The following is a 14,209-nucleotide window of genomic DNA, read 5'->3' as shown; positions in this document are numbered from 1 at the left end:
TTTTAAAAAATATTTCTACGATTTTGCCACAGAATTCAGTGTCTCATTTGGATAATAAATAAGATCATTAAAAAAATTATATTTTAGGCTGAGTTGTAATGGAAGCCCGGGTTGCTTTGATAGTGGCCTTCAGGTCATCTGCATTGTTGGATCTGGTGTCTCTCATCTTCCTCTTGACAGTACTCCAATGATTCTTAATTGGGTTCAGGTCAGGCCAGTTTGCTGGCCAATCAAGCACAGCAACACCAATCAATCAATCAATCAATCAAAGATACTTTATTGATCCCCGAGGGGAAATTAGAATTCCAGTACAACCCATGCAAACATACATCATGACACAAGACAAGGGGGGGACGGGTCACCGAGGCTTTGCTGCCCACTCACAGGTGCTGCCCTTGCTAGATGAGAAAAGAGGCCACATTAGGTAAGTAGAGGGGAAAAAAAAAAAATCATATTTCACACTTTATCCTTCGCAGGATACAGTTTGAGATTGCAAAAAACCTCAGCACAAAGAAGCAACAAATTTACAAAACAACATCATGCCAGGAATGTTGAAGGTGGTGTGAGGAGGTGCATATGTTTATCTTGAGCATGTGTGTGTGTGCAAGTGAGTGTGTGCAAGTAAGTCCATGAAGCACTGTCACAGAGGCCATTGTCCTTGATGGTACGTTGGAATGTACATCAACCGGCCACAAAGTTCTGAGCAGGTCCACAGATGTCCTCAGGGAAGGGAGGGGGGCAGAGCGTCATGTTTACATAACTTCCAGGAGAAGTTGAAGATAGCCAGCCATCAAGGCCGTGCAGGGGAGCCAGATTCAGAAAAACAATAATTATTTGGGTTAGGCTGACTCTTAATTTTCCGTCAGCCTTGAGAGTCTCACTGGTGCTTCTCAAAGGTGAATCCAAACAGCCAAATTCCTGGTCTTCCTGCCAGATCCGAGCGAACAACTTTCTCCAAGATTTATCCCATTTCACCCCTGAGTCCAGGAACCACAACCTGCTTGCGATCCTGTGTAAGGATCACATCCAGTCTGTCATTCAGCTCACGTAACATCTCAGTCTGAGTGTTGATCGCTCTGAAGATCCCATCACACATGCCAGGCAGCCTCACAATGGCCAGAACAGCTGCTGACATTCTCCGAATTTCTCGATATGCCAGGTAACCGCTGACTCCAAAAAGCAGAAATCCTGATATCAAACATCCAATTATATACACATCTTCCACATCCTCGACTGACATTATCGACAAACACACAATCCTCCACTTCTGCCAGGAGTCCATCATGTATCTGGAGAAAAATGTCCCGTCCGGGCAAGTGGGCTCTCCCGACCCCTGTCTTCTCGTCGAGAAAATTTGATCAATTGCATTGAGAGACCAGCTGACCAACTCCATATTTTGGAAGATGTGCAAAAAGAGGCTCCAAAAAAAAGACAAGACGCAGAGCTGAAGCAGGGCAGATATGGGAGGGGTGCGGGAGACAGAGAAAAAGCGTCCACCTCCACCGAGAGCAGGAAAAAGCTTGGACCAGCTTTTGGTACCTGTTGCAGTGTGGACCTGTACCATGTCCTGCTGAAAAATTATATCAGCATCTCCATAATGCTTGTCAGTACAAGGAAGCATGAAGTCCTTTAAAATTTCCTGGTAGATGGCTGCATTGACTGTGGACTTCAGAAAACAGAGAACCAACAGCACCAGATGACATGGTGGCCCAAATCATCACTTACTGTGGAAACATCAAAATGAACTTCAAGCAACATGGATTATGTGCTTCCCCCCTCTTCCTCCAGACTCTGGGGCTTTGATTTCTAAATAAAATGCAAACTTTACGTTTATTTGAAGAGAACTTTGAATTACTAAGCAACAGTCCAATTTTTTTCTCCATAGCCCAGATCATATTCCTCATGGCTTGACAGGAGGACAGCAACATTTGTAACTCGTGTGTAGGATTTGTCTGTGCGAAGTGGCTCTTGATGTGCTGTCTCCAGCCTTAGTACACTCCTTGTGAAGGTCCTCCATATTCTTGAATGGCTTGACAAATGTCTGGTGCACCTTTTCCTACCACACTTTTTCCTTCCGTTCAACTTTCTATGTTTATGCTTGGATACAGCCCTCTGAACAACCTGTTTCTTTAGCATTTACCTTTTGTGGCTAATCCTCTTGCAGAGGGTATCAACGACTGTCTTCTGGACATCTGTCCAGTCAGCACTCTACCCCATGATTGTGAAGCCTATGACTCAGACTGAGAGACTGTTTTAAGGCTCAGGAAACATTTGCAGGTGTTTTCAGTTAATTAGCTAATTTGGGTGTGACATCAGGAGTTTTCAATATTTAACTTTTCACCATATTCTAATTTGTAAACATGTAAACCTTCTGACAGTAAAACTCGCTTCTCCAAGTTCATTGTTGATCTCTTTCCTTCTTGGCATTGTTGTAACACAAACCTGAATGTCACAAAGCAGGAAACCAGTAAATTTATTTTCTCATAGAGCCATTTAACACTGGTTATTAATGCATTACCAGCAACTCACTACCCACTAACGGTCCTTCAGTACTGATTGTTAAACAAAAACTATAAAATGTTGTTGTCAAAGGTTGAAAGCACCTGATTAAAAAGGATGTTTTGTTTTTTATTTATGTTCTGAAATGTAAAACTTGGAAACCTAGAAATTGTAAAAACGTTAAAATCCACATTTTAGTAATGACCCATATTACCACCATGGGGCGCTGCTGTTTAACCAATAAAGAAACGCACAAGAAGGTAAAACACAGACAATTTATATTTGCACTCATTTAAGATATATTAACATATTATTTTGCTTCTCCAGCATGCTTACAGGACAAAAAGACCTCATCTCATAGCGGTAAAGCAAAGTACATTCAAACAACATACTCCAAGGACTAGACCAGCGTAGTCGATGCAAAACCGAACACATTTCCTATCAAAATAGGCTGCACATTAAAAGAAGTAACACTACAAGTGTATGATGATGATGAAGACTAATGTAACACTAATTAGCTGTATTTGAATTAAAGTTTAAGTATAAAATGTAATGCATGCACACAGGAAAAAAATAGGGTAACAATAAGATTCCTTCAATGACCAGGACACTTATAACAAAAAACATGGTAATATGTACCAGCTCAGCCAAAACAAGTCCTCAAACATTTTGAGTGAAAAATGTTTTTATATTCAAATTTAAGAGGAAAAGACCAGCAAATCCTCAAAAAAAAGCATTGTCCTACCAAAATAAAGTTTTATCTGAGACACAATTGATTTACCCTAAACACATTTTTGATGTATAACAGGAAGTGGTAAAGTCTAATAAATGTGCAACAGCTTTAGGTTTCTCTTCCAGGTCACTTGTTATTGTATCCCAGCTCTGACTCAAGTATGAAGGGGAGCCAGTCCTCCTCTTCACATATTTAGCGGGCTACCTGAAGGAATGTCGGAAGTGCAAACTCCTGCGCTTCAGCTTCTCCGGGTTGTGGGAGGCCATGTGGGAAAATTCCCTGAAGATGTCAATGTATGTTGTGTCTCCTGATAGGATACAAGCAATGGGGAGACATTAATGAAAAATCACAGCCTGAGACCAGGATTTTGTTTTTTCTTTGAATGGACACAAAATGAAATCCAAGCAAGAAAAGAAAATCACAAAGAGAGAGAGGCTTTGAGGCACCCTGAAGCTTCCCCTCTTTCAGCGTCCCAAATACTGAGCATTCACGCCTGTCGTTGCTATGGTAACTCTCGAATCTACGCTCACAATAAAAGCAGCCGTGAATTGTTCTGTGTCTGGAAAATCTTTTGGTATTCACTAAGTAAAACAAGAAAATTCCTCCTGTGAGAAACTTGGAGTAAATTTGAAGTTTTATCAGTACTTTTTTTTTAACTCTGGCATTTGGTGCTCAGAAGCTGCATATATGCCATTTACTGTTAATACTTATTTTCTGCTTCCTATTTCTATATCACACATTATCCAAAACCCATCTCCATTCATTGCACTGCCTTCTCATTACTCCTCCTTGCATGTACAGCACCCCCCGTTTTGGATGCTTGACCTCAGCCACTCAACGCTTCTCTGTTTGACCCATTTCCCTCTGATTTACACCCAAACTTTACTTTAACCTCCAAAATAAACTATTGAGAACAAATCATCAAGTGTTTGATTAGATTTAACTCAACTCAAAGTTGTATAGTTGTATATTTACTGCTATTTCCATACTACATTATTATCTAAGGTTCCTATATGGATGGAAGTAAATCAAAAGCTGCAAACTTGTGATAAAAACTTTCTACCTGCTGTTAGCTTATATTACATTACGCTTGGATTACTGTAACTCTGTGAATGCTGGTTATGATAAGTTCTCACTTCCTGGAAGGAAGATGGTACATTGTTTTCAACTTATATGTGCATTTGATATGTGCATTTGTATCTAGTCACCTACTTTATTCTGATATCCCTAAACACAATCCAGGGCAACTAATTTCCTTCAGAGGTTACGTAATTAGTACATAGATCCCACCTGTATTTAATTTAATCTCTGAATAAATGCAGTTGTTCTGCATGAAGAACAACTGCATTTGTTGTGAAGAACCCAGAGGGTGGATGGAGAGCATTAGTGAACAGCACCATGAAGACAGAGGAACATAGCAGACAGCTCAGCGCTGAAGGTTAGAGAAGACAAAGCAAGGTCAGGTTAATAAACAATAGCCCAATAAATATGAGTACTTTTGTAAGGCACTATGGATTTTTGTAGAAGCTTTGATATGTTATCTGTGTATAATAACTACACCATGCACCTGAAGATCTTTGGCAGAAGAAAATTTAAAACGTTCAGCAACAGCACAAAGCAAAGCAAAAGGTTAGTGTTAGTTTAGTCACATATTGTTTATTTTCATGATCATTTTGAAGGAAAAAGAAGGAATACATATATAGTCTTAATAAGCACAAGTACAGAATATTTAGAGAAACAGATTTCTTGCAGTATTTAAAGACGTTTTACAGATAGTAGTCAGAAAGAAAAAACAATACAAAAGTTAGAAAAAGGGATGTCAAAAGAAGCATGTGTTAATAGGATTTAGTATACACTATAGTCACTGTACAAACACCACACTGTACAACACAATCGTTCATTGGCTTGATGAAAATGATTGTTAGACACAACATCTTTTTTTTGAAAACTGTGAATTTTGTTGTGAGATACTGCACGAAACAAGAAAAAGGCTGCATGAAAAAAGTGCTTTTGGTATATCAACAATAAGAAAAGAAAAAGAGAGAGCAGCTCTTCTCGTCACTGCAAATAACTGCAGAAATATTTTTGTGTGGCAAAAAAAAACTAGAGGCTGTGTAAAAAATATGGATGTGGTTTAGGATAATACTGAATATTCCCCGTCCTGTACAGAAGGTCATAAGAAACGACAAAGTCAAATAAAAAAGTAGGTCTTTTCTCAGGGTTGGTCGTTCTTCTAATGGCTGATTTTTAAGTTTTAGTTTTGAATAAAGCAGATCATGTGAACTAGGAATGAAAGACTTAACAGGACATTTGTCATGGAAAAAATACTAATAAAATTTTGTATTTTTCTCACATATACTAAAAAGCAGCTTATTAGAAAAAATTATTTTCTCTAAATCTAAAGAATTTACAGCTTACCTGTAAGCTTTAACATAAACATATACATATTAGCTTGGGTACGCTAATTAGCGTTTAGCTTATCTCATAGCTTTGCTGTTGTGACAGTTCAGTTTATAAAAAATATAAATAGAAAATTAAAAAAAACAATACATTTTAGTGGCATTACTCACACATTTTGTACTTGTGACATCTCTAAAATCTTTTTTTTTTTTTTTATTATTATTATGTTTTGCAAAAATTTGGGCTGGAGCATCCAAAAGCAATTGGGCGGTGAAAACCACTTTTCTTTTGGATCTTCTATAAATTAGAAGAAGTCCAAAATAGGATAATAGATAAATACTTCTGAGAATATTGGTCAAATATTTTATTTGTGAACATTATTTTAAATTTTCTGCCATTGTACAATGGTGCAGCGAGAAGATTGCGATTAGTCACATTTTACTTTAACCAAAAAACATGAAACATTATTCGCCCATTATACCCTAAAATCACATATTAGCTGTAACACAAATAAAAGGGGAAGATGCTTTGAAAGCGAATGCAATGGCCTAATGGTAGCTTATTAGCTCCGTAGCTTAGAAATAACTTGCTATTTGAAACTCCCTAAGCAAATAATATAAAGAAAATTAAAATAAGTCTTAATACTATGCAGGGTGTTGGTGGAACAATGACTTTTTTCATTCTTTCATATAGAATTTAATATAAAGACCATTGGAAAACCAATATCAAGAGTACTACTTTGTGAAAAATATAACAGTATTTAAAGTGTTTCAGCTGTAATCTATTTTATAACAGCAAAATGTGCATTCCAGCTGCCATATGTGCAGATTTTGCACCTCAGTTATGATTGTCTCATCTGTTACTAAGCATGCAATCAACAAATGTAACATAATTCCAAATTGTAGTCCCCATCCAAACAATTTCTGCACAGTTTATTTAAAGAAAAAAACAAAACACAGTCATGTCTTACTACAGATAACAGAAACTGCGTTTAAAAACGGCTGGTTTTTCTTTGGTCAAAATTAAACCTAATTGACTTATTATCCAGGCAGCAACAGCAGAAAAAAAGGATCCTATTTCTGGAACAAATTTTTATTGCTTGCTCCACAATGATTTGGCAAAAATAATGTAAATACCAACATTATTTAGCAATACTAAATGTATTAACTGAGAGGCAATGGGCATTTGGAGGACAAGGTCAAGATCTACTCATGCATTCGAAACCAAAACAACTTTAATATTGGCCTAGTTGTAATAAAGCAGCTAAACAAATATTTTTACCAGCAAATGCTTAATACAGCGGTTTTTCTGTGATTTATTGTTTTAAAAAGCCAATCTTCCAGCTTATTCGGGAAAATAAGTGAATAACAAGTGAATAAAGTAAACTATAGAGATTTTCTAATGAAAACATAATACTGTGCATCTGAGTAAGTGCTCATCTAACAAAATCCACCCTGTTTTAGAAGAAAGAACCCTGATACATTATTTAACAATACAAAAACATACTGAAAAAGTTATTGCACCATTGCTCAGGAAGTTTTAACGTGAATAAAATTAGAGAAACTGAACTCCTCATTTGTAAAAAAAAAAAATTTTAAAAAAGTGCATCATAAAAGCTTCACTTGATCAGTTTGTTGATCAATACACAGAAACGACTCTGAAAATCACTCACAGTGAATATATTTAAAGAAAGTATGACAGTATGTCATCGGCGTGTGAATGAAGCTCAGGACAGGACTTTAGTCTGAGACATCGAATAGCAACCTTTTGCACTCAAAAATCATCTGCATTGACATTTTTAATTTTTTAGTTAAATGGTTGGTCAAGACTGACTATTGTTGGAGAAAACACTAAGTTCCAGTTAAACTGAGAGAGGAGCTGACTGCAGGGCAGTTCATGGTCTAAAAATCCCTCGAACACGGCAGGGAATAATACAAATATTTAGGTGTAGAAAAAAACAAAAACCCTACACCTCCAACATTCCCCATCACAGGTCTACTGCTGCATCACTCTGACTGAACCCGATTAGCTGCCTGCTATATGGATGCAGATGAATTCCTGAATGCACTTTTTATACTGCTGCTCGGTGGGGCTACTGATAGGGTATTGACCTGGCTGTCCGAAGGGTCCCTCCGACTCCCGCATTTCCTCATTCATCCTGGCCAGTCGCAGCCTGAAACAAAATCAGGATGAGCCAACTCTGAACTTTACATCAAAACTGGATGAAACAGGTGGATCTGAAGTGTATTAGTTGATGAACTTACAGCGTGACTATATCTGCATTGGCTTGCTGCACAGCTATACTCAAAGGGTCCTGGCCGTCCTCGTCGCCGTCATTCTGTGCAGCTCCTCTTTTGAGAAACAAACACACCTGCCTGGAAACACAAAAACAAACCGGAGTTAAACAGAGCCAATTAAAGCCTAAGAAAAATTAGATAAATGTTACTTAAAAACAAACAAAAAAATCGTTCTTATATTTTTTCTACTTACTGCTAATGCTAAGCAGTAGGTAAACTTTAAATGTTTGTAAGTCAAAAGAAGTTTATTTGTATAGCACCATTCATACACGAGAAGATTCGAAGCACTTAACAGAGACAAGAGCGAACATTGAAAGTCAGGCACTTTGCACAGTCCGGATTTCAAATGACCTAACAGTTTCTGCACATCTGATGTTTTTAGCCTCACTGACCAATACAGACTTCTATTCAGTTTTTGACTCACCCTGTATGTCCCAGATATGTAGCGTGATAGAGGGGGCCCCTCCCTCTTGCGTCTCTTTGGTTAACATCAGCAGCGTTTTGCAGCAGAAACTCACAGGCAACCAGAGAACCCTGAAATAAAGTTAGAAGTTAACCAGTTTAATTTGGAAATTATGATCAAATATTTCAAAAGACTATAGAGCAAAATACCTATTTAGAACCAGATCTTTAACTATTTACAGCTAAGGATCATTTAAGTCACATTTTAATATACAATTAATATTGTCTTAGGAGTCGTACATGAAAAGAACAGATTGCCTTTGTTTGCCGAGACTAACTCACCCCAGTAACAGCTTGTATAAGTGGGGTCTTTCCCTCGTCCTCATCATTGACTAAATTAATGTCGGCGCCATGGGCTAGAGCTTCAGCCATGACTGGCAGGTTGCGAGCTTTAGAGGCTTTATAGAGCAGGGTTCCAGGATCCATCCCCCTTGTGTCCTCCGGGTCTGAAGTCTCAGCCTCAGTCTCACCACTCGAGTCTTCAGACACTTCGCACTCTGCAGATCACATTAGCATAGAAAGCTGCTCACAAAACAGTGCTGAAATATCTTCCTGTAACTGTTACATACACAACCTTCCCAAACTAGACCCACCCTCTTCTGTGACGCTGTCCACCACCGAGCCGAACACCAGGATGTCTGTACTTCCGTCTGTGCTGCCTCCCAAGCCACTGTCGCTGCTCAGACCTGCAGGATCAGGAAGATGCCACAACATGGACACATTGGAAAATACTCTATTTCAGGCTGGCAAATGTTTATTTAATGCACCTGCTTGCGCAAGATTTTGGGTTGTTCTCACATGGTTCCTATATTTGTCTATGATTAAAGGTTAGAGTACTAAATCAACAAACTTACTTCGAGGACCAGATCCATTATCAAAGTAAGAGAACAGAGAATCCAGCTCATCAGGGCAAAACAAGGACTCTCGTCTGAATTTGGCCGTTGCTGTAAGAGAGACATGAAAAGCACAAGTTAAGGGTTTTACAGTCCTGTGATTCTGTGGTCCACTCTGTACAACACAGCTCCGGTGAGAGTAAAAAGAAAGTACACCCTCTTTCAGTTCTTGGGCTTTAGATATCAGGACAAAATAAAAATATTCAGGCATTTACTAAGTTCTAAAATGACTTAAATTTAATGTTAAGCTGACAAACGCACAATAAATTCCACACTTTAATTATTTATTAAACAAAGCCAAAAAGAGAAAAGCTATGTGTGAAACACTAAGTATGTTCTTGCTGTTCTCATAGTATTTAATAGGGAGTAGCTGCTAGGGGCTGCCTTATAAATAAACTTGATTACCTGATCATCAGATAGTGTGACTTCCTCTATAAAAGCAGGCGATGTGGTGGTTTGCTACCATTATACAGGTGTGTGTTAACACAATGTCAAAATGGAAAGACATCAGTGGTGACCTTAGAGAAGCAATTAACATGGCTATCAATCTGTAAAGGATTAAAAAGACATTTCCAAACAGTTTTAAGTCCACCTTTCCACAGTGAGAAAGATTATTCACAAGGGGAAAACGTTTCTAGTCTTTCCACACCAAGGTAAAACTGAGAAAAGCTCAAACCAAATGACCAAAACCCAATATAGCTCCATCTCAGACGCTACAGGCCATAGGTAGCATGTTAAATGTACAATTTTAGGACAGGAGAATCAGAAAAAGACTGATCTACTATTGAATGTTTTGTATGGTTCCCAAAAAAAGATTATGTTTTCTCTGAAAAGAATTTGGCACCACTTTGGTTTGAAAGGTTGCACCCAAATGAACCACAAGACTTCTGAAACAGTGTCCTTTGGACAGATGAGACCAAATTAGAGATGTCTGACTATAATGCACTGATATGCTATGTTGTGTTTTGGTCAAACAGGATGGAAGCAGAGAAATCCTCGTGCCATCTGTCGAGCACGGTGGTAGAGGATTGATGATTTGGGCTCAATTTGCAGACACAGAACCTAGGTACCTTAAGGTCACTGAGGTGACCATGAACTCCTCTGTTTACCAAAGTATTTTAGAGTGAAACATGAAACCATTTCTTTGACAGCTGAAGCATGGCTGAAACTGGGTCTTCAACAGGACAAGGATCCCAAACACAGAAGCAAATCTAAAACAGAATTGCTGAAAAAGAAAAGATTCTGGCCGTTTCATAGAGTCCAGACTGCAACCTGATAGAAATGCTGTGGTGGGGCCTTAAGAGAGCTGTGCAGAAATGAATGTCTGCAAACTTCAATAAATTGAAGCAATGATTTACAAAGGAGAGTGTGCTGAAATTACAAACAATCAGAGGCTGTTGAAGCCAGACACAAAACAACCACTGAGACTTACTGCGAAACGCTGTTACATCATGAGGTGTACTTAGTTCTTCTACACACAGCTTTACCATTTAGGCTTTGTTTTGGTTTAGTAAATAATGTGGAATCTGTTGAGATTACATTTAAATAGATTTAAGACCAGATGATTATGTTATTATGTCCTTATAATTAAAACCCTAGAACTGACAGAAGATCTTTCTTTTTACAGTGACTGCATTAATATTTGTTTCCATATTCTGTAATGATTAAAAACAGCTCCCATCTGTCACTAAATTAACCATTTTAAAAAAATACAACTGGATATTGGACTTGCCTATTGAGAGAGCAGAAGGTGAGGTGCTGCCAGGCTGTTGTCTGTATCTCCGCTGTGTTTTAGGAACAGTGGTGGCGCTGTTGTGTCGCCGGCACTTCTTCACACTCCATCGCCTCTCTGACTTCCTCTCCCCATTAACGAGGATCTCACTGCAGCCCAGTTTTTTCAGGAATTTCTTCTCCACATACTTCGCTCTAATCCATGCCTCTTTTTCCTGCCTGCACCAGAACAGATTTTAATTAATTTTACTGCCTCAGAAATAATGTTTTATATACTAATTAGCTGTGTTTTTACACATCCTTACCTTGAACTGGACGGTAATGGTTTCTTCAGACCCTGGTCTTGGTATGAACCTTCATAAACGTGGTTGATGACACTGTTTCCAAGCTCACACATCAACTAGTAATATAAATGTTATTATTGGTTCTTACATGGTCCTTAGGAACAAACAATGGGGTTGTTCTGGAAATCATGATCTATTCAAAGTATTAACCATACCTTTAATAACTCTGGTTCCCAGGAGTCAAGCGTCAAGGAACGCACCTTCGAACAGTGGACCCCCAGACTCCTGCCATAAAAACATTTCTTACACTATTTAGCAGAACTGTTTAATATGTTAACATGAAGCAGGAGATGGCAGTCAGTTCAGGGAAAAAAATGCAGCATTTATTTGTTTTTTCAACTGATCAAAGGAAGATAAACAGATCAGTCACACATTCTGGAGTTTTGGGTAAAACTTCTTTAAAAGGCTACACGTGTTATTTGAGGCTCCTAATGTGATGCAAATTACTGTCTGGAATCCAGGCAACAGTTGTATGCTAGAAAGAAAACTCTCCACGTCTGATTCCAACTGTGAGACAACGAGCCTGGAGAGAGAGCATGCATATTCAACAGGTGGGAGCAAACAGAAGAACCGGGTTTCCTTCAAAGTAAAACATGCAAATCTTGCACTGTTTCTTTTTTAAATTCTCACCATGAATTAAATTGATAAAAGGCCTCTTCTCTCTGTAAAAAGTCCCACACTGATCCCGGGAAGCATATATTTGCTTCTTGCAGCCATGCTAAGCACTCCATTAACACCAGCAAACAGGGAGGTGCTTTCAGGGTAAAGCTAATGAAAAAATAACTTTTTTTTTTTTTACTTTTCTATTAATTTTTGTTACATCACCTGAACCATAACAATGTTTCTGATTGCCTCCATTTGGACACAAACTGTAGACTGAGTTTAGATTCTTTATGAACAGTTTTGTAACATTTTTTCGGCCTGGTGAACAAAAAGCAGCTGTGTTTTGTTCTTTTTAATTTTTAGAATGTGCCATTTTTTCCACCCTTGTATTGATATTCACAAGTGTAAAGTAAATAATTTTGATACAAGGTGAAGGCTGTGCTTTTGTAATCCAATTGTATTCATACTTTCCTAAGACTAGGGTTCTTACACATTTTTAATTTCACCTTTTCAGACACAAATGTCCACATTTCTAATACAAAATTCAAAAGTTTACTATGGATGGTTGGATGGATGGATGGACGGACAGGCAGACCAACATTTTAGACAAAGGTTTTGGAATAGCGTTTGGAGAAACAAATATTTTTCCATACTTTCTTCTTTTATACTTATCCAAATCCGAAAAAAAAAAAAAAACTAAAACAAAATTGCAATATTATACTAGGTGATTATTTTCAGTAGTAGTTAAACTTAGGTCTTTAAGATGGGCTGGTTTATATATTGCTGGTATGTTCCTCTGTTTCTGACCTGTGGATGCCGGAGCACTCGATGCACAGCAGGATTCCCAGGTTGATTGAGGCCCAGCGGGGGTCTGCCTGCGTGCAGTCGCAGCACTGCTCGTTCCCTGGCAGACTCTGGATGCGGTGCAGGATAGTCTCGCCCCTGGCACTGCGCTCCCGCGGCTCGCTGGCTGAATCGATGCTGCTGGTGGATGGAGAGGCTGTTCTGTCCAGATGCTGAAAATGGACCGCATGAAAACATGCTTTAGGGTGTGCAAAATGTTTAAATTTAGATATACCCAAATAGTTTCCTGAAAAGTGTTAAGCTTGAAAAGGAAAACTGTACCTGATGACCATATTTAAGGTAATGTGTTTAACAGCCTTGAAACATAAACATCTGGTGAAATCTCTTAAACAACCTGTAAACGTTTCCCTCAAGCATTTCATGACCACAAATAGTGACTCACCTCTATGTAGAAAGTGTCTGGGCTCTCTCTGTATGCTGAAGCAATGCTAGCTTGAACTGCCTGAATCCAAGCTTGTCTTAGCTTCTCAGACTCGGCCTGAAGCATGCAGCTCCTGTAAGACAAGACATTTTTAAATCAATTGTTTGGTTGGTTGGTCTGTTTTGAAGGTGTATTAGTTGGTGTGTTGAAAGTTCGACTGGATGGTTACATGGTTGGTTGGGTTGTTAGAGCATTAGATGGTTGGTATGATGGATAAATTGTGAGGTGGATGGATGGCTTGATAATAGTTTGGTCTGATGAACAGTTGGTTTGTTTGTTGGCTGCTTTGATTGTTAGATGGCTACATGGTTAGTTGGTCTGTTGGATGTTACATGGTTGGTTGGATGAATCGTAAGAGCTTTAGATGGTCATTTGGATGTTGAGTTGGATGGTTAGTTAGATGGTTAGACGCCTGGATAAAGGTTGGTCTTTTAGTTATTTGAATTCTTTGGTGGTTAGTCTGATTTTGACTGGATGATTTCAATGTTGGTTGGATTGTTGGAGGGTTAGAGGTTGGGATGTTTAGTTGGGTGGTTAGATAGATGGGTGACTGAATGGTAGGTTGGTCTATTGGATGCTGAGTTGAATGGTTTGGTAGTTAGATGGTAGGTTAGGTGGTTGGTTTGTTGGATGTTCGGTTGGATAGTTAGACAGATGGTTGAATAGCGAGATGATGAGAAGGTTTGTTTTGATGCATACATACACTCACTGGCCACTTTTTTTAGGTACACCTGTCCAACTGCTCGTTAATGCAAATTTCTAATCAGCCAATCACATGGCAGCAACTCAGTGTATTTAGGCATGTATATATGTAGTCAAGACGATCTGCTCCAGTTCAAACCGAGCATCAGAATGGGAAAGAAAAGTGATTTAAGTGACTTTGAACGTGCCATGGTTGTTGGTGCCAGACGCGGTGGTCTGAGTATTTCAGAAACTGCTGATCCACTGGGATTTTCACATAC

At 38.6% G+C, this 14,209-nt stretch overlaps 1 protein-coding gene across 2 annotated transcripts in view; it reads right to left on the bottom strand.

The window, feature by feature from the left end:
- Nucleotides 1–2,760: 2,760 nt before the first annotated feature.
- acap3a (ArfGAP with coiled-coil, ankyrin repeat and PH domains 3a) overlaps nt 2,761–14,209 on the bottom strand; it is a 70,033-nt gene continuing 58,584 nt past the window's right edge. For both annotated transcript variants that reach the window (XM_047361751.1, XM_047361761.1), the window contains 12 exons: nt 13,209–13,320; nt 12,770–12,978; nt 11,515–11,584; nt 11,321–11,415; nt 11,017–11,234; nt 9,246–9,335; nt 8,985–9,077; nt 8,674–8,888; nt 8,354–8,463; nt 7,897–8,007; nt 7,744–7,805; nt 2,761–3,539 (listed from right to left, as the gene is read on the bottom strand). In XM_047361751.1, the coding sequence (XP_047217707.1) occupies nt 3,433–3,539; nt 7,744–7,805; nt 7,897–8,007; nt 8,354–8,463; nt 8,674–8,888; nt 8,985–9,077; nt 9,246–9,335; nt 11,017–11,234; nt 11,321–11,415; nt 11,515–11,584; nt 12,770–12,978; nt 13,209–13,320 (1,492 nt within the window). In that variant the 3' untranslated portion in view covers nt 2,761–3,432. The remainder of the gene's footprint in view (nt 3,540–7,743; nt 7,806–7,896; nt 8,008–8,353; nt 8,464–8,673; nt 8,889–8,984; nt 9,078–9,245; nt 9,336–11,016; nt 11,235–11,320; nt 11,416–11,514; nt 11,585–12,769; nt 12,979–13,208; nt 13,321–14,209) is intronic.

Source organism: Girardinichthys multiradiatus, chromosome 1 (genome assembly GCF_021462225.1).
Source record: "Girardinichthys multiradiatus isolate DD_20200921_A chromosome 1, DD_fGirMul_XY1, whole genome shotgun sequence".
Classification (NCBI taxonomy): Eukaryota; Metazoa; Chordata; class Actinopteri; order Cyprinodontiformes; family Goodeidae; genus Girardinichthys; species Girardinichthys multiradiatus.
The sequence above is the reverse complement of the archived record's forward strand: the minus strand, read 5'-3'. Positions and strand labels throughout refer to the sequence as shown.